The 25723-nt window shown below is 44.5% G+C and overlaps 1 protein-coding gene across 1 annotated transcript in view; it reads left to right on the top strand.

Annotated features, from left to right (window-relative positions):
• Positions 1-25723, top strand: part of LOC121282008 — a 213884-nt gene that overhangs the window by 12780 nt on the left and 175381 nt on the right. The window contains 1 exon segment of the mRNA XM_041195321.1: positions 19822-20136. Coding sequence (XP_041051255.1) covers positions 19822-20136 — 315 coding nt within the window.

Below are 25723 nucleotides of genomic sequence, written 5' to 3'. Positions count from 1 at the left end.
GGTTTTATTAATGAGGAAAGCATCATCACAACTGAGGTGAATGATCAGCTGGAGGCCTTGGAAACTGTTAGAAATTTTGCTAAGGTAACTCTAACTATTTCCACTAGTCAGTGAGACAGCAACAAGAGAGCATTAACTTTAAAATTATCACTAAAAGGACAAAGGGAGAAATTTGGAGAATTTTACTCATGCAAACTGTTTTTAGGACATGGAATGCCCAACTGAAATAAGTTTACAAACAAATTTAATACTGGATTTTAAAAGGGAAACAAACATATGAGGGTGTGGGAAAAGGACATTGAAATGGAATTAAATGAGCAGATCATTCAAAGAACCAGCATTCGAGTGATGGGCTGAATTCTCTCCCCTGTGTAGTTAAGTTCCAACATTCCAGTCAAAATCTCAAATTATCCTGTATAAAAAATTAACTATTCGCTCCCCATAAAACAATGACCCTGGTTCTGAAATAAGGAGGACTTTAGCCTATTTGAATGTAGCGGTTCAATTTTCTGCAGATTGGGTGCAGCATGTTCACCGAGAAACACCAACATGGGCAGAAAACAAAGAGAATCACATTTTCACCTGAGCAGCAGGAGACAGGAATTCATATATGCAAATATATTGACTCTGGTCATGTGGTCTCTTGCCTCAGTTGTCAGGGAAGAAGGGTGGAATTTTACACCCCCACTGCGGCAGGGACTGGGCTGTAAAATGCAGTGAGCCATTCTAAACTCCATGCACTCCAGCAGGACCATAAAATCCCACTGTCACAAGCCTCAGACCAAAGACTGTCAGCAGCAGGTAGAAATTACACCTGTAAACTGTATTTGTACTGGAGTTGTCAGCAGGGACTCAGTTGCACTCTGACCTTTGATGCTAGTCTTTTCTAGGTTCAAGTTTCCCCTTAAAGTTAAAATTCAGGCTGATACCATGATCCAGCACTGAGTTAGTGCTATCCTGGTGGTGGTGCTGCTGTGTAGATGTGGTGTTAAATTGAGGATCCACGTCCCCCTTAGGTAGATGTAAACAATTCCAGGGTATTATTCACAGAATAGGGAAGTTCTCCTTGAAGCCTTTATTCCTCAACCAATACACACAAACTGGGAGCAGGAGCAGGCCACTTGGTCTATTGAGCCTGTTAATGTCACTACAAAACAGATCATCTAGTGAATGTTTTACTGATGTTTGTGGCTTTGCTGTGTACGAATTAACTTCCACGTTTCCCAATATTAAAACTTTAGCTTTACTTCACAAAAGTACTTCATAGGCTCTGAAACACTTTGGGATATCCCAAGGTTGTGAAAGGTGATGAATCAGCACAACTTGTTTCTTACTTTTTGAAAGAAACGATTTATTAAAATACATCTGAACCAATTATCTGAGAGCAAACTGGAGGTGGGAGGGGGAGGGAAGAGCCAGTCCCAGCAGCAAGGTGGGTCATTATAATTAAATGGACAGAAAATCACTGGCAGGTTTGAGACATTCACGGTCAGTTGATGAAGATTCTCATCTTGACTGCAAGCTCAGAAAACTGCCACCAAAGGGCAGAAAGTGACCATTGCCAGTATTAGGATGTGACTGTTTAAAGTGTTCACATGAAATTCATGTCAAGAAAGTGTATCTCTGGATTGTAATCCACCAACCTGAGCCCTTAACTGGCCCACTAGTAACTCTGTCCCACCAACTCTCAGATATAGGAAAGAAAGTGAAATTACCAGTAAAGATAGATCACCACCAGGTATCAGCACTTGTGACCAGAGAGGGGTAAATTACACAGAAATCAATTCTACCAGCCAGGCTTTTCCTCAATTAATGAGGTTCCATTTGACAATGATGCTCTCTCAGTTGACTACAAGTGAAAATGAGGTGAATCTGAATGTTATTCTCTTGTTTCAACAGGACCTGAGTATTTTTGTAACGTTTCTACAACAGTATCACCAACTACACATTTGACAAGTACAGATATAATTTCCACTACCAATCGAGCCACACCTTCAGATCCTGAAAGGTACAATGTTCTCATGGATTGGCACTGCTTCCATATGTGAGAGATACGATTGGCCAAAGGAGTGAAGGTTGTTCATTAATTTGGAAAGTAGCTCATCAGAATGGAAATGGTGGCTGGGTTTATATCATGCTGTTGTGTTACCTTCTTAATGAGGGTGCATTTTTCTGTTGGAAAATACAAGCAAGGAGTGAGCTTTTCCATTGTGTTGCCGCTCAGATGGTGTTTTTTGTCTTATTCACCTTGATTACTTCACCGCTAAGGTAACCTCACAGTGTGTGAGGAGTTGTACTTGTCAAACCTACCTTGCTGCTGTCTACACTGACAGAGTAGTTGTATTTGGGCTGATGAAAAGGAAGAATTAGCGTGATATATCTGCACATCCCTTGGTTTCATTAATGAGAGACATCTTGCAGCTCTGGTCCCATTTCCATATTATTAGCCTGAGCTGTCGACAATAAGTAGCAGAAATTGTAGTCCGATGTAAACACTCAGGAATCGGGTCTTTGAAGTTCCAATGGTGATAAAGAGAAAACGCCAACTAAATGCCAAACAGAAAGAGGGACAGTTGGAAATGGACAGCAGGTATGTCCGCAGCTGTGGAGAAAATAAACACGTTTATGGTTTGGGTGCAGACACTTCTTCAGAATTCTAGTCCACACACGAAGTGAAGCAGGTCCACTCACCCCACAGATTCCAACTGAGCTGCTGAATGTTTCCAGAATCTTCTGTTTTCCATTCATATTTCTAGCACATGCAGTGCACTTACTTTTATCCAGATTATTGACAATGATTTAAAAAGTATTGAAAGTCTATGGTCTGAATTTTCCGCTTGGCGGGGTTGGGGGTGTGGTAGAGCGTGAGCGAGCACGGGCAGGCGTGGACCCCATCGCCGTCCACCATCGGGTTTGTGCCGCCATTTTGCGCGGGCGGCCAATTTATGCCGTCCCAGCGTATTTCCCGACTCCCGAGGATAGCGGGAGTGTGTGAGCAGCAGGGGGTGTGCACAGATAACCAGGTCCAATGGTGACCCAGCGGCCTGTTTAAATGAAGGCCTGGCAGCCTGTTCCAGCTGCTCACAATGGCCAGTGCAAAGAATTTTCACTTACGATTTAGCTTAGCATTACAGTTAGACATTATGGACATGCTAAAGAAATTTGCTTCATTTGATTTTTATCTAATGATCATGAAGTTGATAAGTAGAACTTTAGTTGATTTTTTTAGCTAAAGTCCCTTGTCTACTTTATGTTGCTTCAAAAGATTACAGTGTAAAGAGGAGAGTCATGTTTCAAAAATGAAACAGTCTCATTTCATTTAAATGATTTCATATTTCTTCTCATTTGCTCAGTTACATTATCTGGGATGTGATACGTTGGGTGCTCTTTACTCTCCTGGTGATTTGTGCTGTTTCGGGCACATGGTGTACGAGAAAATCTAAGGTGAGGGTTATGGACTGTATAAGAATCATTATGGGCAGTTTGCAATATTATGATGTGGCAGATGATGTGTGTCAGGCAGACCAAATCCACGAGTGAAACTTGGTCGAGCTGTCACAATGGTTTTGCAATTTATATTTATTACGAGATGCATGCACTGAATTCAGACATCATAAGTCTACCAAGAAATTTAGAGATTTAAAAAATATATAATTAAATATATTTATTACAAAAAATAGATTTCAATTACTTACATAAGTCTACAAATTTCTTCTAAAATAACTCCTAAAATTCCTAATTAACCTGACTCCCAGTTATACCCCCTTTAATGCAACTGTCCAAAGAATAGATATTAGCTTTCAAGCTGATCCAGCAAATTAACACAATGATCTTGGCAGTGGATTTCCAAATGGCTTTCTCCAGCTTCAGGTTCTGTAGACAGCAGGCTTATGCACAAATGCTGGAGGCTTCATTAAGGCTACTTCAACCACTTCTGTTTGGTCTCAAATGGCCTTCTCCTGACACACAGCCTCATTCTCCTTTATATATGTTTCCCTCTTTTTAACATGTAAACCCTATTGTTTCATATATTTTTGAAACTGTATCTTCCTCACAATATAAAAACTTTCATGTCGATAATATATATTGTCAGTAACCTTTGAGATAAAGAAACATATTCCTTCGCCTTGCTTAACTGGATAATTGTAGAGACTAAAATCCTTTTGAAATCCAAATCTCCCTTCATTTATCTAAAAATGCAAATTCCATTTACACTTTACTTGCTAAACCAGCATCCATGTTTACTCATTAGCATGTCAAATACACAGCTTCTTTTGTTGAGTTAAATCTTGCCATCTACCCGATTCCAAATGTAATTAAATCTCACACAGACAGACCCAAACACTTACCCCCATAAACCGACTCCATAATAAACCAGAAAATATTATGAAAATTATTAAACTTTCATGACAGTAAATTCTCCATCAATTATTTCAAAAACATTGATCACAGATACTGTCAAGAAAAACTTGCATTGATGTTAAGGTGCACAGATTGAAACAAGGTGTTTTACAGATTCTATGGGCAGAATCATCCGAGATTTGCACAAAGTGCAGCAGTGAGTGGGAAAAAGGACATCCTGGGTGTGAAAAAACAGCACAGACCAATACCCTGATTTCCCAGTTTTTACTGGTGTTCCATGTTAAAGAATATGAGACCCGCTCAGGCCAGTATTCTTATTTCCCATTTTTTACTGTTTTTCCCTTCTGGGATATTAACCACCGGCTGCAATGGCAGAGTTTCACACCTTATTATCCTATTCCTGGCACGTTCTGCCTCATTAATTATGCATTCACAGGAAACACACTGGGCCGCTGGTGGGAAGACCTCTGATTCGCCACCCCACCATCACCTCAGGCCTTCATTTATCCAGACGCCCTATTTAAAGGCTGCTCCTGCACAGAGATATCTCTCTCTAAGGCATCAGAAACTGCTAGGAATTCATAGCTGCCCAAGGGAGGAAACGTTGCATCCAAAATTTAGCACTGCCTCCCTCGGCCTGCTGGGCACTGTGAGAGCTGCCGTGAAGTCCTCCAACCCAACTCTGGGCAAAGACCAACAAGCATGGCAACAAATCCAGCATGGGAGGTGGTGGCAGCAGTGGTCAGTGCCAATGCCCTGCTAAAGAGGACAGCCACGCAGCGCTGAAAGAGGATGAATGGTCACCTTCTTTCTGCTAGGTTAAGTCACTTTTCTCAGCACTCACAACTCAAAAACCCATCACACATTCACAGGGATCTCACTCAATACCAGCTCAAGGGACATCAGCATTCACCCTCTCACACACACCTTCCTCTGCCCCGCCAATCCTGTCCTCATCCATGGCACCACTTACCACCCACACGTGTCGGGTGCCCTTCTCATGTGACCTGGCAGGCACCCTGCTTACGCTCTCTCCATCTGTATTCCTGCAGAACAAGCTGGATGAGGTCAGGGATCTGACACTTACTGAGAATATAGGAGTCACGGACACTCCCTTAGAATCGTGCAGAGACCTGCAGGATGTGTTTGCTGTGGACACAGACCAACTGAATGTTCAGCAAGTGGAAGCCTTTGTGGTCCACATACTGCACAGCTTGTTGCCATGGAGATATAAGCACCACGTGAGTGCAGTCGATGGCACCCTGTACTTGGGGAAAACCAGAGATCTGTTCAAATCCCAGGGCTCTTGCTCCTTGGGCTTGCCTGATCCCAAGCGAAATGCACAAAGTTGTGTCCCTTTGTGAGTATGGTGTCCGTGACCTCCTGGATGCACTTACTTATGGAGGCTTGTATGACCCCACAGAGGTCACCTCTGGAGCCCTGGAAGGAGCCACTGGCATAAAGATTGTGTGCCACAGTTACTCTCATATGTGACTGACTAGTTTCCAGGTCTTGAGCAGCCTTCGGCGACACTGGTTCTCATTCATCTGCAGAATGCTATGGGCGTCTGTAGAGCCTGAGTCTAGCTTGTGGCTCTTCAGCAGTATGCACAGGAGCCCCAGCCTCCCCTTTTTCTTGAGGCTGCTGCTCCTCCCCCTACCCAGCCAGACCCCTCCATTGCTCTCGTCTCTTTCACCTCCACTCCCTGTACACCATGAGGCATACAGCTAGGTCACCAGGGTCCACGCTCCTGTTGTACTCCTCCTGCAAGATGTGAATTAGCATTGGTCTCCTAGGGCCATCTCTTTGGAGGCCTAGAGATGAGTCCCTTACTATTTCTTATGTCGACCCAAACTGATTCCACATCACAATCTATGCCAGCTATATCACCACCGCACTGATACCTTCCTTTCTTAACAAAGCTACCCCACCTCCTTTTACTTTTTGCCATTTTTTTCCGGATTGTCAAATACCCTTGAATATTGAATTCCCAGTCTTGGTCAATCTGCAACTATGTCTCTGTCATGGCTATCAAGTCATATCCATATATTTCTATTTGTGCCGTCAACTCATCTGCGTGCATTCAGTTAACAAGCCCTAAGCTTCGATTTTTTACCATTATTGCTCATTCTGGTTCTCATTCTGCTGCACTATTCTGCCCCTTGTTCTGCCCCTTCTCATCATACTTTGATTACCATTCGCCTCTTCACTACCCTGCACTTCTGCTCTCTCATTTCCTTTAGATGTTTTAAACTTCCCTTCAATTGTCCCTGTTCCTATGTTCCTATGTAACCCATCCATAATAGAACCATTCCATATTTTAATCTAATCTTACAAAACAGTCAATACAAGAAAAGGAAGGGAGGAAGTGGAGAAGGCAGAAACTAACAGAGCAACAGGGATGATTGTTTCTCAACAAGAACACAAGGAAACATAAAATTATGCAGACTGCAACAGGAGACAGAGATACAGACCCAAGAGAATTGTTACTGGAAGCAGCAACTGCACTGTATAAAATATATTTAATAAAGTAGCCACAGCGATCTATTTCTGCCCAAAACACCAGCTGCATGGGAGCATTAGTTACCCATGAGAAAATGGTGTTACATCTCTTCAAGAGAGGCACAACTGATACCTTTTCCTAGCACACATGCAATGGGTGAGGAGTGTGATCTTGACATAGCTCCAGTTCATCACAAGCTTTGCCTCCAATTGTTGGCGTAGCCAGAATTCTGTTTGCATGTAAAATAATGCATCGTTCTCAGTCTTAATTAATCTGGTGATTTTCTGTTCCAGACACTCAATGAATCAGATCCTCACAGCTTGACCTAAGAGGGAAAAGAAGATTCTGGGGTTACATCTACATTGATGGAATTTTTCATCCTGACAAAATATTCATTATCCTTCGAGCTTTGAATTTCTTTTAATAATTCTACAGAATAAAAATTGATTTTCTCATCAAATAATTTTAACCATTAAATTAGTGGAGCAATCAAAAAGCAAAATGATGGCTGCGAACTTCAAATTGTATATCAACATCCTGACAATAATTTATCTGTTTGCTGCCTTAGTGTCTACACAACTGGATTTCTTGTGTTAAGACTAACAAATTCTGTAACAAAAAGCAACCTGAAAGATTCATTTATTGGAAACCAATAGTTCTTATCAGACGCAGCCAATGGTAAATGCTGAGTGGTTCAAATCCAAGAGAGAAACTTGAACCAACTGTCATAACTAACTGATGCAATTTGTATGATTGAAGATGCAGGCTTTGAATTCTGTAGTAATAAGACCACTGAGTCTCAAAAGGTTTTTATAAAACTAAATTAAACATTTATTAATCAAGAAAGATTGTGAGCACATGCATATGTTGACAAAATTACTACTATAATGTCTACAAAAATCCCCTAATTAATCTGACTCCAAGTTATACCTCCGTTAAGGCATCAGTAAAAAACAGGGATTTAATCAGACCCCGGGCAAAGCACACGCTAGACAGTCACATTCAAATTGAGTTTCTTTCAGCTCTGGGTCTTTGCAGACAGCGGCTTGAGGCTTACAGACTGGAGGCTTTAGTTCTTAGAATCGCTCTCCTTTTCACCAACAGCCTTCTGATCCTTTATACATATTTTCCTCTTTGAATGCAATTTTCATTCTATCACTATATCATGTGAACTTTAACTCTTCTAATAATAAGACACTTTCATAATACCTACTTTATTAGTAATCCTTGGAAAAAATAAACAAACACACAGTTTCTGAGCTTCACCTGGTTAGGTGTAATATTTCACTCCATCTCTGAATCCAAGCTATGGGAGTTTGTTTAAAGAAAAAATGCAAATTGTCCCCATACTTACCTCGTTAACACTTCAAACCTACTCCTTTTCTATACATCAAAGCCTCTAGACAAGCTGGCTTTAATCCAATTAGGACACACACACACAGAGGGCAGGATTTTCCGAGCCCGCTGGCAGCAGGTGTAATAAGTGGCATGTGTGGATAATATGGTGTGAGCTGCTCACAATGGCAGAATGAAGGCAGGTTGTGATCGTCCGCTCAGCCCACCTACAGCGGGTCGTGCTTCCCGCTATCGGTCAGCGGGGAGCTAATTGATATACATCAGCATATAATTAAAAGGCCATCCTGCCAGGATCTTGGAAGCCCGCCGTATCCTCTGTCCACGTTAGCGGGAAAGCACGCCGACGTGATTCACAACAGCACACAGGCAATTTGTACCTGGTGGCCTTGACTCTGGGGGAAATGGGGTGAGTGAGCAGCAGCGTTCTCCACAGCTTGCCTGTTGTTTACAGGCTTCAGGGATGCCTGACCCCGGATGTGACTGCTGAGAGGGGGGTTGTCCAGGGGGTAAGTGCTGGCCAGCCTCGTAGGCAGCTGCTGAGGGCAAGGTGTCTAGGGGGCAAGTACTGGCAACCCCGGAGGTGATGGCTGTCGGTGGCTCCATGCTCAGGACCATCTCTAATGCAGCCAAGAAACCTTAGACACATCTGGTGCTGTGTCCGCCTTCAGCACTTCAGCCCTTTCAGCAGCTGGTGCGCCGCATCACTGGTCACAGATGCTGGTGTGATGGGGGTCAGCTCCACCTTAAAGATGCTGAGAGCTCACAGAGAGAATGAGAGAACTCTGTGGGGCCTGCCCAATCCATTCTGTCAGCAATTCCAACACCGCCGAGGTGTGGGCATCAGTAATGTGTCCAGGGAGGGTGAGGCTGGACCATCGCTGTTATCTGAAGGTTGCACAGAGCACAGGGAAAAGGCCCTGGACTCATACACCTGCCCTTTATCTTGCACAGGAAGGTTTCACATCTGAGTGACAAGAAAACTGCTCATCAGAACCAGGAGCCACAGGCAGAGTGACGTTCTTAGGAGTTTATTGACAATAGTGAACAGTATGTACATGTGCCCAACACCCGTACCCAGGCTGTGCAACTACTTTTCCCTAACTTTCCTAACCCTGCCACTACATCTTGCTGCTCCCTGGACATCCACAGCAGAGGTGGAGCTAGCCTGCTGCATGTGACGCCCTGTCTGTGATGACATTGGTGGGCGTCCTCTGGAGGGCTGAGACTTGGTGGGCCCCGGCCTGCTTTCGGGGTCCTGCTGTGTGGCAGTGGCCCCCTCCTCAGCCTGTGGGGCTGGAGCTGCTGAGATCCAAGGAAGAGGGGAGTCAGGTTGGCTGGTCACTCCCAGAACCTCCTGAGTGGATGGCCCCGGAGGGTGTACCTGCTGATCCTCCTCCCTATCGGTGTCTGCGGGCCCCTGGTTGACTCTGAGAGCAGAGGAGGTAGCTGGAGTGAGATTGAGCTAATTGTAACCCCTCTCGCATACACACTGTTGGAGGCCAAATATGGCATCAGCGATGGATTTCACCGTGCACAGCAGCACAGGAGTGACGTCCTGGGCCAAGGTCTCCATGGCATCTGCCATCCTGCCAGTGTTGACCTCGGTGTATTGCAGTGCCGGAGATATCACCTCAACCTGAATATAGACGGACCCCTCCATCACGCCTTGCAATCTGAGGAGTGCAGCGGGCATCCCTTCCTGATGTTCCCGAGCTTGCCTTTGCAATTCCAGTAACTGTGACATGATCGAGCCCAGAGGCTGTCATCTGACTCAGACTCAGCAACATTGTGGTCTCCAGCAGTCCTCCGAGTGGCAGGGGACCTGGGAAGTCCCTGCCTCCACCTGCTGTAGATCAAACAGTGCGATGTGCTCCCTGATTGTGATCCTGAGGCTACTCTAAAGCTAGGTCCCACTGAGGTGTGTGTCTCTGCGCTGGCAGAGGCTGTGGGTGAGCTCTGTGACGGAACTTCAGGGAGAGTGCCTTCAGATTCCTCTTCAGAGGTTTCTTCAGGAGACCCTGGTTCATGGACTCTGTTGGCTGCTTCCCAGATGTGTCTGTGAAAGCAAGGGGAGATAATTAGTGCATGGCAGTGGCCTGTGAAACAGGACACATCACTCACAGCATGGTTATCTGATGGGTGTTGCACTGCTGGACCCTCAGTCAGAAGAGCAGTGCCAACCTTACCATCAGCACAGGACCGGCCCCGATCATTGTCGGTCAGCTGGATGGCTCTGCTTTCGAATTCTGTCAGAACTTTGATCTCCGGCATCCCTCCACCTGTCTCTGACCTTTCCCCCCTGTTGTGTGCCAGTTTGTCCTGTGTGGATATGGATGGGGACAGTGTGTCAGGATGCCTGCAGGGGACAGGTGATAAGTATGCCTGGCCTGTGTGGGTGGTGAGTGGTCCCGTGGACAGGGTGAGAACAATGAAGGTGTATGTGAACAGGTGAATGGTGATGTCCCTTGCACTGGCAGTGAGTGAGGGCCCTGTAGATGTGTGATGGGTTTGTGAGTGTGTGAGTTGGGTTTGTGAAAAGAGTGACTTACCCTGGCGGAACGGAGATCATTCATCCTTTTGCGGTACTGGGTGACTGTCCTCCTCTGCAGGACTTTCACACTGACCACCGCTGCCTCCACCTCCCAAGCCGGGTTGGGTACTTTGCTGCCCACCCTGCGGTCAGCGCGGGGGGTAGACCACATCCCGGTGCCCCTCCATGGCATCCAGCAGTCGCTTGAGGGAGCCATCAATGAAGCAGGGATCTGCAGTCTTTTTTCCCTTTGCTGGCCATGTCTCCCAGGCAGGGGATGGTGAGCTGGTGGTGATGAGCGCTTTGATGGCGGCTGCCTTTTAAAGATGGCGGCCAGCGTGATGTAACAGCGGGGTGATGGTGGGTGGGCGAATGAGAGCCCGCTTGCCATGGAAACTGTGTGTTACATGGGGGTGAATAAATAATGATCCGGGTTCGGGATGATATGGTGTGAAAACCCGTCATCTTCGTCGGCAGGTAAGACTCCATTTTACCCACCCGCTACCGCACTTAGTGCAATTCTGGGAAAATTCTGCCCACAGATACAGACACCACTAAACTCTTATTTAAAATAATTTCCAATAACATTATAAACATTAATATATATGCTTCACACTTCAACAATATGTTTTACATGGGATGGAACCTTTATAACTGTAGAATGAGAGACCCACAGGTATAATAAAGAATGTGTTTTCCTTTTAGAATCCTGATATGATCTTAATGTTATTATGCTATGATTTTTATCCTTATTAGAGCAAATACTTGTGAGGAATTCTCTGTTTCCTAATGACCACAAGCGCAGTTTCAAGCACGAAGCCTGATTCCCTGTTTGACCACCTCCTCTCTTGCCCCCTCCATTGTCTCTGTGCTGTCAGACTGCTTGTCCAGCTGTTTGTCCAACATCCAGTCCCAAATTACAACTGAACATTGTGAAGACTGAAGCCACTGTCTTTGTCCCCACTACAAACACTTTTCCTTATAGCCACTGATTCTATCCACCTCCCTGTCCAATTGAGTTTTCATCCAATGCTGTTGTTACCTACAAATTCGACTGCTCCAATACCATCCTAGTTGACCTTACATCTTCCATCCTGAACCAAATTAAGCTCATCAAAACCTTTGCTGCCAGTTTTACGATGAGAAAGGCTCTATATCAATGCAAGTTATTGTTCTTGTGCTCAACCCTTCCCAGTAGGAAATAACATGTTGGACCAGAAAGTGCAGGAGAGGTTTAGAGGAATGGTTCCAAGAATAAGCAACTTCAGTTACGAAGATAGATTGGAGAGATTGGGATTGTTCTCCTTGGGGAGGAGAAGGCTAAGAGGAGATTTAATCGAGGTGTTCAGAATTATGCGGGGGCTGGATAGAGTAGAGAGGGAGAAACTGTTCCCGCTCGTAAAAGGATCGAGAACAAGAGAGCACGGATTTAAAGAGATTTGCAACAGAAGCAACTGTGACGTGAGAAATGAACTTTTCCACACAGCGAGTAGCTCGAGTTTGGAATGTGCTGCCTAGAAGTGTGGTGGATGCAAATTTAATTGAGGCATTCAACGCAGCATTAGATTATTATCTGAATCGAAACAATGTGCAAGGATACAGGGAAAAAGCAGGAGAATGGCACGAAGTCATATTGCTCATTTGGAGAGCCGGTACAGACACAATCGGCCAGGAGATCTCTACTGGATTGCACTGGACTCGTCAGAAATCCAGTAGGGATTCCAGGTGCTTCAGCTAAATTCAGCTGGAACCACAGCACCTGTTACTAATTGGACTAGGAGTCAGAGAGGGACAATGCAAGAACTGGGGTATAAACTCTCATTCAGTGGGTGGTGCAGTCTGATTGGGTGGTCCCGACTCCCACCAGGGGAAGGGGGTGTTGGGGGAGAATTGGAAGTGAGGTGGGGTGTGAACCGCAGACCACTTTGCTGGTCTGGACAGCACTCCCACCCCACTCCTCCGATGAAGCATCCCTTACATTGTCCCCAGAGTTGGTCACTCTGGCAGAATCAGCATCAGCCTCAGGGAAGGAGGCAACTGTGGAGGAGACGGCAGTGGCGGAGGTGGAGGGGGCAGATACGGTACATGGCAGAGGAGGAGGTGGCGATAGCAGCGGAACTGAAGGTTGCAGTGAAGTCGGCAACAACAGTGGAGAAGGATGAGGTGGAGGCAGTGACTGAGGAGGTTGAGGTGGAGGCAGTGACTGAGGAGGTTGAGGTGGAGGTGGTGACTGAGGAGGTTGAGGTGGAGGCAGTGACTGAGGAGGATGAGTTGGTGGTGGTGACTGAGGAGGTTGAGGTGGAGGCAGTGACTGAGGAGGTTGAGGTGGAGGTGGTGACTGAGGAGGTTGAGGTGGAGGCAGTGACTGAGGAGGTTGAGGTGGAGGCAGTGACTGAGGAGGTTGAGGTGGAGGCAGTGACTGAGGAGGCTGAGGTGGAGGTGGTGACTGAGGAGGCTGAGCTGGAGGTGGTTGCCGAGGCGATAGAGGTAGTGAATGTGGTGGTTGCAGTAAGATATCTGTCCCAGCCTCTCAATGTGACAGGGCAGCCCTGGACTATATCTCTCAGTGCAACACCCAGGAACACGCACAGTGCAGCCCCCACATTGATTGTTCCAGTTGGGGGCGGAAAGCACGCATGTGGAGTAAGTGTACAATTGGGAAGATATTGATTCTCACAACATTTCCACGGCTTTAACTCAAACTTTTATTCCGAGTTCTGCTGAAATGTCAAGAGGACTCGAAACGTCAACTCTTTTCTTCTCCGCCGTTGCTGCCAGACCTGCTGAGTTTTTCCAGGTAATTCTGTTCTTGTTTTATTCTGAGTGTTTTGTCTGGAGTCAATTACAAGCAGCATAGACAATGTCTATGTTATAATTATGTGTGGCTGTCCTCGTTTTTCACAATAAAATTTGTGCAGATTTTATTCAACATTTATTCTGAGTGTTTTTTCTGAGTTTATGTAAATGTAACCTCATATTCTGCTGAAATGCAATTTAATTCAGAGCATCTTCACGCACACACACACACACCCACAAACACACACACACACACACACACACATACAAACACACACACACACACACACACTCACACACACACACCCACACACACACACACACACACTTACACACACACACCCATACACAAATATCCTCAATCACCCACATACTTACACACAAATACAGGCATGGGAATGTGTGATTTCAGTACATTGTTGACATTCTTGATCCTCATTTAGCCCTGCAATATATAAGTGCAGCAGCAATAAACACCAACAGATAAACGGCAAAAGTAACCAGTTGGGACCAGTACTACTTACATCACCAGTATTTCTGGCTGTCCCTACTGGGCGACCGGTAATACCGGCGATATTGACAGTTTTACTGGTAATACCTAGTTCAGAACTGGTCTTCATTTACCAGTTTGGAATTGGGATCTACTGGTGCCGGTATTACAGGGACTTCCTTCTGGGAATGACAATAAATGAATGTGCTTCTCAACTCACTGCATTGTCAATCCGAGGCCCACTGCTTTAGACATGTAAGAGTGAAGACTTTACCCATGTGGAACAGATTGCCTTTAGAGGCCTGAGTTTCCTTCCGGTTTCAATGGTGGAAAACTTTTTGTTGTGTATAGAATGGTGAGGGTGGATGTTTAATCCTAAATGAACGTAGTTCAGTTTCAGCGCAATTCATTAACTCCACAAAAAATTTAATGGTTCATGACCAATGTAAATAAAGAGTTAAACTCTGAAAAAAATGTTTTCAAAGCTGTTGCACCTTGTCATGTAGATGGTGGCTTGAAGACACAAGAAAAATGTGTTGCTATTCTCAGGGTTGAGGTGTGACAGAAACCTGTGAAAGTACAATAGGTGTTAATCACAAAATGAAGGGTTGTGTTTGCAAATGGGAGATGAAGAAGAACTGCATTGTTACAGGGCAAACACGTTGGCAGCAAGTGTTTGAAGTTTAAGCAGCTTCAGCTCAGAACAGACTCTGAGACACAACAGGGAGAAGGAAGGTTACCTGGATTCTTTGTGCCAGGAGGCAATCACAGCTCTTAGGACAGGGTGAGTGTGACTGCGAGTGAGGCAGGTAAAGGGACCCAGAGGGCAGGAGTGCAGGAGCCTCAGCCTTTACAATTGTTCTCCAGGTCTGAAGTTTTCTCAGCTTGTTTGGACAAGAGAAGCGGGTGAGCAGGGGGGATGAGCTAACTGACCATGACACCATGGCACAGGAAGTCATCCAAGTGGGGGGAGCAAACAGGAATGTAGTGGTAGTGAGGGATAGTATAGTCAGAGGGATTGACACCGTTCTCTGCAGCAAACAGCGTGAGTCCACACGACCATGTTGCCTGCTCGGTGCCAGGGTGTGGGATGTCGACTCAGGGCTGGGGAGGAACTGGCATTGGGAGGGGGAGCACCCAGTCATCGTGGTCCATGTAAGCACCAACGACATAGGCAGCACAGAGAAGGAGGTTCTGCACAATCAGTGTGAGGAATGAGGCACCAGATTAAGAAGCAGAAGCTCAAAGGTCATAACCAATGGATTATTACCTGAGCCATGTGCAAATTGTCACAGGACAAATCAGACTCAGGAGGTGAATGTGGCTCAAAGGCTGGTGTGGAAGAAGTGGGTTCTGGTTTGTGGGGCACAAGAGCCAGTACTGGGGAAAGTGGGATCTGAACCATTGGGATGGTCTACACCTGAACCGTGCTGGGACCAGTGTTCTTGCAAGCCACATAACTAGCGAAGTAGAGAGGTTTTTAAATTAAATAGTGGGGCAACAGATCATATTCAGTATAATGCTGTAATTCAATGAGCAGAAAGAAGTCAAACAAAAAAGCTATTATTAGGAAATATGAAATACAGACACTGACAATGGGGGATAGAGAGAACAAATCAAACAGTAAATCAGCAGATGAAACTAAAAGTTATAAAAAGAATAAAAGTATAAAACTAAAAGCTCTATATCTGAATGCACGTAGTATTCAAAACAAAACAGATGAACTGAGAGCGCACATAGAAATCAGTAATTACAATTTGATAGCCATTACGGAGACATGGCTGTAGGAGGACATGGATTGGGATGTGAATATTGAAGGGCACAGGGTACTTAGGAAGGACAGGAAGCGAGGAAAAGGTGTAGCGGTGGCTCTGTTAGTGAATGATGGTATTAGTACAAGAGAGGAAGAAATAACTGGACCTTGTCAGAAAGTCGTGGTGATAATCATTGATGTCATTAATTTACATATAGACTGGAAAAGTCGGATGGGCAAAGATAGCCTAGCTGAGGAGTACATTGAATGTTTTCAAGATAGTTTCTGGATTCAACCAGATAGCAGGCTATACTAGACCTGCTATTGTGCAATGAGATGGGAGGAATTAACGATCTCACCGTGCAGGTGCCCCGAGGAAACAATGAACATAGTAGGATGAATTTTACATTCAGTTTGAAGGAGAGAGGAGTGGGTCTGAGTCTAAGGCTGGGATTTTAGGGCCCTGTTGCTGGTGGGACTCGCTGTGGGGGAGGCAGTTCCCCAGCCAGAAGCCCCACTGACTTGCGATGGGACCGGAAGGGCCGGCGAGCGGGTGTGGAAAATCCCGCTGTAAGTTTTTAAACATTATTACGGGCAATTATAAGGACATGAAAGCTGGGATGGCTAAAGTGTATTGGCAAAATACTTTTACGGATAGGTCAATCGAGATGCAGTGGCTCATATTTAAGGGGATATTTCAGAATGCACATTCCAACAAGTAAAAAAAAGTCCAAGTGATTTGCTGATGACACAAAGAATGATTTCATTTATTGTGAGGGAGATTGAATACAAAAGTAGGGAAGTTATTCTTCATCTGCATAGGGCACTAGTGAGACCACATTTGGAGGACTCTGTACAGTATTGGTCACATTATTTAAGGAAGGATGTAAATGCATTGGAAGCAGTTCAGAGAAGGTTTACCAGGCTAATACCAGGAATGGGTGGATTGTCTGATGAGGAAAGGTTGGACAGACTAGGCTTCTATCTGCTGGAGTTTAGAAGAGTAAGAGGCGAATTGATTGAATCATATAAGTTCCTGAGGGGACTTGACAGGGTGGGTGCGGAGAGGGTGTTTCCTCTTGTTTGAAAATGAGAGGTCACCTATTTAGAACAGAGATTAGGTGATTTTTTATAACTCAGTGGGTTGTGAATCTTTGCAAATCTCTTCCTGAAAAGGTGGTGAAGGGGAGGCTTCGAATATTTTTAAGGCAGAGGTGGAGTGGCACAAATCAGCAGTAACTTGTGGCATTTCAAGATTCATTGGCTTTTCTCTTCATCGCCAAAAGTTGCTGATTGATTTTCACATTAAAAGAGGTGTTTGTTGTTCATACCCCATTATATTTTCAGGAAGTTCTAGCCCATTGTTATAGAGTTGATTTTCCAGCAACTTTTCTGCGTGGAAACATTGAACTTTATTTACAAGACAGCAGCAGCAGCTACATGTGTGCATCTAACTCTATAACTAAAGGACAACTCCCCGTGGAGGTTCCACATGCTGCATACTGGTTGGTTTACACACATCATGTTCTCTTACAACAAAGGATTATTCTCAATGTTACAGTCCTACGTTTATCAAAACTATAATTATTACATTCCTCACCCTTTAACTTTTCTGTACATTTTGCATTTACAAGGATGTTTATCTCATGACATTAAAATACTTACACCATCATGAACTTATAAGCTCGGTCATTCAAGTGGTTTCCTGAACCATGTGGAATGTTATAGTTTCACCACCTCTGATTCTTTGGCAGGAACCACAGTCTCTGCAATAACATCAGGTACCTCATTAGGCACAGGCAGATCAGTGTCGTCCACTCTGACAGAGACATCGGGCATGACTATCCTTGGCTGTACAATTTTAACAGGAACCACAGGTTCAACAATGGCTACAGGTGGAACATCAGTTTGTGGGGTATCTCCATTCTTTTTAAATCAATCAGGTGCTTACGGGTGATCCACAAAGATTAGCAAATAAACCCAAAATATTAAGAAATCTCTGTATTCAATTTGACAACTAAATTTCAGAAATGAAAAAAATACTTCTGTTCCTGTGGGGTTTGTGGAAATTGGGAGGGGTATCCTGTTCTAACTCATCTCACAATTCAGTATCAATACCAGCTCAGCTCACCATTATCCATATGTTCTAACTTTTTAACATTCTTGTTTTCAGGATTTTATATCCTTTCAATGAAAATTAGTTTAGTTCTTTTGTTAAATATAACTGACAGAAGTTCAAGTTCTTAGGGGTCAGATTTCATCAGCTGCCTTAATGTGGTTTCATGATCTGGCTTCCTGCTATCTTCTTCCTCATTTAAATTCCTTGTAGCATTTATATTAGACACCTATTTCAATGTGAGAAACAAGAGCTGAGTGTCAGGAAACAAGTTCTTCCCTGATCTTTGTGAACAAAACGATGTGGATTCTGATTCTCCTCATTTGTTCTCTGCACGGTGAGTGACAGCCAGAGCTGGATATTCAAATCATCTGAGTTTGTTTAACTCTCGTGCGCTGGTTATACAGGATAAGTTTAAATATTTGGAGACATGCAAAGGCACAAAAGAGGTCTTGGGCACAGTGAGTAGTGTCTCTGTATCTGAGCCAGAAGCTCTGTCTTTGAGTCCCACTTCTGATCTTGTTGAGAATGGAAGGAACGTTCTAACCAAGCCCAACAGGTTGATTATCAACCTGAAAATCTTCCAACAGACCTAAGGCTGGTGGGAAGAGGGTGAGAGATCCCAGTCCGACATGCTTGATGTGGAGTGCTGCCGCTCAGTCTGTTGTCTCCGGAGGTTTTTGAACTGTTCAAGGGAAAACAAGCTTTGGAAAGCAAAAGTAAACATGTGCTTTTTCTGTCGCATCCGTCTCTAGATGTGGGAAGTCTCCTAAGTGCAAAGGCACAAAATAGTCAGCAAAACCAAATGAATAATAATTGTGAAGTATTGTATTACCTTGTGAATTTACTATCACACCATGGGAATAGTTAATAAATAAACTGAACTGCATTAATAAATATGTATGATAAGTAAAGGAGAATTTAATTGTCAAAAAGCTATGACAGCAACATTTTGAAAATGAAAACCTGTTTTAATTGGTAATTTTCAATATAATCTGATGTCCAGTATATACTGAAGACTACAGCGGTAATAATCCCACAAATAAAACATCTCCCAAGTTGGCAAATATTTCTGTTTTTTAAAGTATAGTTGATGAAATATTGTTTTATGAAGCTCTCTCAGTGACACTGTTCCTCACTGGTAGATCGTTGGTCTACATCATTCTTCTCATAAGTAGCCTTTTATTTTTAATTCTTAAACTTTAAGAAACTAGATTTTGCTCATCACTCAGTATTGCCACCTCTCCATCATTTTCGATGAATCTATTTTATAACACACAATGTTAAACTCCCAGCCCCATCTGCTCTAAACCACAACTTTAACCTCCCCAAAATATTTTGTGCCTCTGGCTTATCAATTTTCAGCAGAATACTTGATGTACCTATGGACAGGAAACTGAATCATGTTTCTGTCTGTTTGGCAATCTTCTTCTTTTCAATCCTTCCTCTTTCTGATCTGATCTCTTTTCCATTCCCTTTTCATCTGTAACTTTCCCTGTATCTTTTTCCTTTTCTTCACTTCTCTCTAGCCATTTAATTATTTTCAATCGCTCTTTTCTTATTTTAGTGCAAACTCTTTCCCCACAGCATGGGTTTCTCTCCCAGCAAGGCTATTGGTCTCATGAATGTTCAAGTCAAGGCATCCAAATCCCTACCTCAGGAATCCATCCATCCGACAAGGCTACCTAGGTTCCCCTCACTCTACAAGCCCCTGCCAATATGTCAAGAAAATGCCCCAATATCTCACAAGTAAATCATTGTCTGTGACGTGCTTTGGAACAGAGTGAGTCTCTGATAAGTGTCTATATGAAAGATTACTCTCATCACAAACTTGATGGAATTTAACTCATTAAAATGTATCTGTTTGAATTAAGCAGTTATTTCCTGTTCAATTCCTGAAATATTGTCTCCTCAGTTTCAGGTGCATTGTGGGCAAAAGAGAGAGTAACAGGAGTTGTGGGAAGAGCGATCACAATAGAATGTCACTATGATGCACGGAGCTACAAGTCACACATAAAATATTGGTGTCACGGTTCGACTAAACTGTGTCATGTTGTAGCACCGACAAATTGGCGAAATGGAAGAATATCAGTCACAGATAACAAGACAACAGGAATATTTATTGTTACTATGGAGGATCTTCGCTCAGGAGATACAGGATGGTACAGCTGTGGTATTGAAAAAACATGCGTTGATCCATTGTTTGTTGTGTGGCTACAAATATCTTACGGTACATTTCTTACTGATTTTCTTTATTATTTCTTTATTATTCTCGACTGAAATGGTTGATAAATGTTTTATCTGGGAGGAAACATGACAGCTCCGATATCCCGAGGCTCCACAGCAATGCAGAGTCTTAAAGGTAAAGGGCATAGGTCGGGAAATCCGACTCATGTTACCCAAACCCAATTCATGGCCTGTCCAACATGTCAGAGTTGAACTTTACAAGTGAACTAAACGGAAATGGAAAAGTTGTTTTGCTGGTAAAAGAAGCCTCTTTATTAATTGTTGAGACATTGGGCTGGATATTCAGCCTCAAAGCGGGTAGGGGGAATTCGGAAAATTCCCCGCTTGGCCTTGGAAGAAAGTGCCCACAAAAGTGGGATTCCCATTGCTGGGAGCTGTGCCCGGGCTGCAGTCTGGCCAGTCACACCAGGAAGAAATGCAGAGGCAGCCACAGGGACTGCCGGCTGCAGAGACGGGCTGTTTAAAAAGCCCCTCCTTAATGCCCTTGGACTTTGTAACAGCTGAACTCAAAATACAAAGGCCCTTCACCCCTCACCCCTCACAGCCCACAAAGGGGGTGGGTGTAAGGGGAAAATTTGTCATGAGGGGGCTTGGAGGTGGGTGGAAGTGTACAGCTTGAAGTCAGGAGCATGAGGGTGAATAAGGCGTGGGTAAAGGGACATAGGGGGCATGAAGGGCTAAGCGGGATGGATGGGGGTGTGACTTGACATAGAGGTTATGAGATGGACCTTTTGAACTTAACTGTTAAAAGGTCCCCTCATGCAGACCAGTGTTTACAGCTCCTCTGAGGGGCTTTGGACTACGACTCATTCAAAACCTGGCCCGAGTCCATGAAAATTGCAGAGGAGTAGGACGTGTCTATCTCCACAATGGAGGCAGCCAGGCTGGGGAGTTCTGGGTGTGGGCTTTGAATGAGCCAGCCTGTATCCTTTAAAGCTGTTCCCAAAATCACACAAACCTGGAACGCAGTTGGGAATCCCAGAATTAGGACACACCCGCCATTTTTAAAGGGCTCCTGAATCAAACCAAGTTGGTGAAATCCAGGCCGTCACTTTGGTCTGAAGGCTGCACAAAGCACAGGGCAGAGGCCCTGGACTGAGACACCTGCCTTTATCTTGTACAGAAAGTGTTCACATGTGAGTGACATGAACATTGCTCATCAAAACAAGGAGCGATAGGCAGGGAGACATTCTTTGGAGTTTATTGACAATAATGAACACTATGTACAAGTGATTAACACCCGTGCCCAGGATGTGAAACTACATCCCCTCAACTTGGTTTAAAGTTTTTAAGTGTACTTTAAACTTTGTTCTTAGTTCTACAGCTGACCTGAATTAGGGGCTGTGCTGGATTTGTCCTAATTTTGTTAATTTAGTTTGATTGTTTGACTCAAGAAAGAGTTACATCTCCTCAACCACGCGGTGTCTGCCGGCACCGTCGAGACCTTCCGTGCTCGGTGGGTGACCATGGGGGTTGGGGTGCTTTATCCAGCCTCTTAATCACATTTTGGTTTGATGTTGTAAGTTTCCTTTAAATCCTGTCTTTGGTTATGCAGTGACCCTAACTTAGGGGCTGCATTTTATTTTATACCTCATTTTGTTAATTTAGTTTATTTGGTTGGCTTTAAAAGAGCTACATCTTCTCAACTTTCCTAATCCTCCGGCTACATCTTGGTGCTCCGCAGACATCCACATTGGAGGTAAAGACAGTCTGCTGACTGCTATGCTCTGTCTGTGATAACTTTGGCGGGCGTCCTCTGGAGGCCTGAGGCCTGGAGGGACCCGGCTTCCTTTCGAGTTCCTACTGTGTGGCATTAGCACCCTCCTTGGCCTGTGGACTTGGAGCTGTCAAGGTCACAGTAAGAGGGGATTCGGTTGGGCCAGACACTCCCGGAGTCACCAGGATGAATGGCCCCGGAGGGTACACATGTTGATCCTTCTCAATATGGGTACCCAAGGACCCTTGGCTGAATTCTTGAGGAGCAGGGGTAGCTGGAGTGAGATCGAGCTGCCCGCACCCCTCTCTCATACACACTGTCAGGGGCCAACTGTACATCAGCAATGGAGTTCAGCCCCACAGCAGTGTAGGAACGGTGCCCTGGACCAACGTCTCCATGGCAGCTGCCATCCTACCAGTGTTGACCTCGGTGCATTGACATGCCGGCGCTATCACCTCAGAGTGCAGGTGGACGGACTCCTCCATTGTGCCTTGCAATCTGAGGAGTGCAGCAGTTATCCCTTCCTGATGTTCCCGCGTTGGCCTTTCCAGCTCCAGCAACTGTGACATGACCAAATTCAGAAACGCATCACCTGACTCGACATCAGCAAATTTATGGCCTCCAGCAGCCCACTGAGTGCCGGACACCTGGGAAGCCCCTGCCGCTGACAGCTGTGGATCAGGCAGTGCAATTTGCTCACCAGCTGTGAGCCTGAGTCTACTCTAAAGCTAGATTTCACCGAGGGGTGTGCCTCTGCGCTGGTGGAGGGTGTGGGTGAGCGCTGTGATGGTATATCAAGGAGGGTCCCTCCAGGTTCCTCTTCAGAGATTTCTTTGGGGATTATTTGGTGTCCCTGGGTCTCCATCGGCTGTTACCCAGACGTGTGTGTGGAAGCAAGTGGAAATATTTTGTACATGGCAGTGGCCTGTGAAACAGGACACATCACTCACAGCATGGTTGTCTGATGGATGTTGCACTGCTGGACCCTCACTTGGCTGAGCACCACCTACCTCACCGTCAGCACGGGATTGGTCCAGGCCGTTGCCAGCCAGCTGGATGGCTCTGTTTTCACTGTCCTTGTAGTGTTCAGGACCGTGATGTCATTGCGATCTCTCCTCGGTTCCATTCAGGAAGCTAGGTAAACCCAGGATGTGGCATTAGATTCAAATGTTCGATGAAATATCATTAGAATTCAGCAATTTACATTTACATTTCTAACCCAGCAATCTAAAGAAGCTTCTGCACAACCAGGCAAGCATGACAGAGATAAACACTGAGTTCAGCATCTTGAGTCAAATTCCAGATCTGACATTCCACATGTTAACCCTGACCCCATCCACATACACTGCTCCGAGTCAAAGCTCCCTCTGTTATGGCACGATAGATGGTAAATGCCAAACTGCTCAAATCCCAGAGGGAAACATGAAACAGATGCCTAGACAGTTTTTCCAATTTGTATAGTATGAGGAGTGGTTCTGAAATCAATAAATGTTTTCGCCAAATACGTGTGATGATTTTATTCTTAAGTAAACATTTATTGAAAGAATAAAAGAAAAAAGACACAATTACATTTACAAAAAGAATAGATTCACACAGTATACAGCATTGTAAAACAGTTCCACAAATCTTAACTTAGCTCACCTCAGAGCTAATCTTTCTCTTTTCTGTTCAGCAACTATCATTATAGATTTAAAAATCTATAGAAGTCCAGTAATTTTAACACACAGTGCTTTTTCCTTGGGGTGTCCTCTGAGGCTGACCGCATGTGGGTTTTCAGGTCTGTGCCTTGTTCACTCTGTCTCCTGGGAGATTTGACCAGCTACCCTACTGTCTTCAGGGAGATCTGGCCAACCATCCTGCTGTGTTCTGGGATATCTAAGCAGCTACCCCCTCACATAGGCTTCAGTATTCCCTTAAATGTATTTCTTCTCTTTGATCTCTCTTTGTTGCAAATAGTCTGTTCAGGATTGCTTTTTTCCCAGGATTGATTAAATCAATCTTCACATTTCCTCTTAGACCTGTAAAAACAAACTCACCCTATCTTTGTGTCAGTTCCTTACACCTTTTTACAACCTGCATATATCCCCCTTTGAGCTAAAACACTCAATTCAAACTATTCCTGTTATTGCTTCATGTACAAATCAGTTGAAGTTCTTTTTTGTTCATTAACATATCAAAACCACTTCTTACTGTTGACTTTTGATCCTATCCACTGATGAAGCAGTCCAAATCATGGAACCATAACTTTTAATCTGGAGATAGGCTCGTCAGGGATGTCAGGAAGCTCTTCTTCACGCAGAGTATAGTGGAAATCTGGAACACTCTCCTCAAAAAAGCTCTTGAGCTCAGTTGAAAATTTCAAATCTGATTGACAGATTTTATCTGGTAGCAATATTCAGGTTATGGGACCCAGGTAGCTAAATGGACATAAGATACTGGTCAGTTGTGATTTAATTGAATTGTGGAACAGGCTGAAGGGGCTGCATGTCCGAATCCCTTTTCCATGTTCTGGACCCCCAGTTAATTTTTCAGTGGTCTGGGCCTTGTGAGTAACAATGTGCTGAGAAACAAGCTCATAAACAGTTAGCATTTCAAAGAGACACTTTTCAATCAGCAGGCAAACTGTGACCTGTGCTGTTTCAGAGTACAGTTTGTGACAGAGAAAGCAGTGAAGACCTGCCAAACCTCATTAAAAATGATGGTGAAAGTGTCACTTTTCTCTGGCTAATCCCTTGACCAAAGAGGGAATTTTAATTCCCCTCCCCCATCCTGCATCTAGTTGAAGCATGATGGGATTTGCTGGATCCAGAACCTTCTCCAACATGGCTTGTGATCCAGGAGACACACGAAAGCTTCACCCCCACCCCCAGGCAAATGTTTTATACAATTTCTCCCTCCCCATGATTGGCCAATCCTGCCCCAAGCAGCAAAGTCACCCTGACTCCCTCCTCGCTGCTGTGCTCCGAGGACACATTCCCACCAATTTCCAAACTTTTACCGTAACTTTCCTACTTGGAAACCAGCCAAACTTTCAATCAGTGTGCAAGAATTCTGGTGAGATTTGGCTGTTAAATTCAGCACAAACTCAACATTCCTGGTATTTCCAGCTTTCTCACCAGCCCACAAACAGTCCCCCCACTCGTCTCCACGTACCAGGGTTGAAGTGTTCTATCGCAACATGCAGAGAACCAGAGCCAATCACATTTACATTCTTATCCAAAGCTACAAAACATGTAACCTTTATCTGACAACCTTTTGCCCTCATTTTCCCCTTTGCTTTTCTCAGATTCTCTCCAACTAATTCAAATTCAACTCACAAACAAGGAAACAGCATTGGAGGCTCACTACCAGCTACGAAGAGATATTGTTCACCATGATTTTCATGTTAACATACTATCATTATCATTGCTGCTGTTCTGATCTGAAAGGGTAGCTCAGGCCTCTAAGAGGATGGAGAGAAATGGGGATGGATTTTTAAAAAGTATGGTGTCAGGATTAGAGGTGGGTGGGTGTGAAATTTGAAAACGCTGGTCTCCATGCCAATTTTCTGTTACAATCCCAAGCCCCAAACATTTAGAAAGCGGGCAGCTTGCAGTCAAGTGATGGGCAGCTAACTTAGGAAATAACATTTACCAAAGGGGCCAATTAAAGACCCATTCCTGCACCCACTGGGATTTCATTCAGCAAATCAAGCAGACCACATTACCCCTTCAGGATCATGGCCCGGCAGCTGCCGGGTTTTGAAACATAAAATAAACTTACCTGGACTTGCCCCTTGCTGTCTCCATGCTCAGGTCAGCAACTCCCACCTCACCTGGTGAGGCTCTCTAGCATCAGGAGCCCGCCCACTGTC

This window comes from Carcharodon carcharias, chromosome 9 (assembly GCF_017639515.1).
Source record: "Carcharodon carcharias isolate sCarCar2 chromosome 9, sCarCar2.pri, whole genome shotgun sequence".
Classification (NCBI taxonomy): Eukaryota; Metazoa; Chordata; class Chondrichthyes; order Lamniformes; family Lamnidae; genus Carcharodon; species Carcharodon carcharias.
This window is presented reverse-complemented; position numbering and strand designations above follow the sequence as displayed.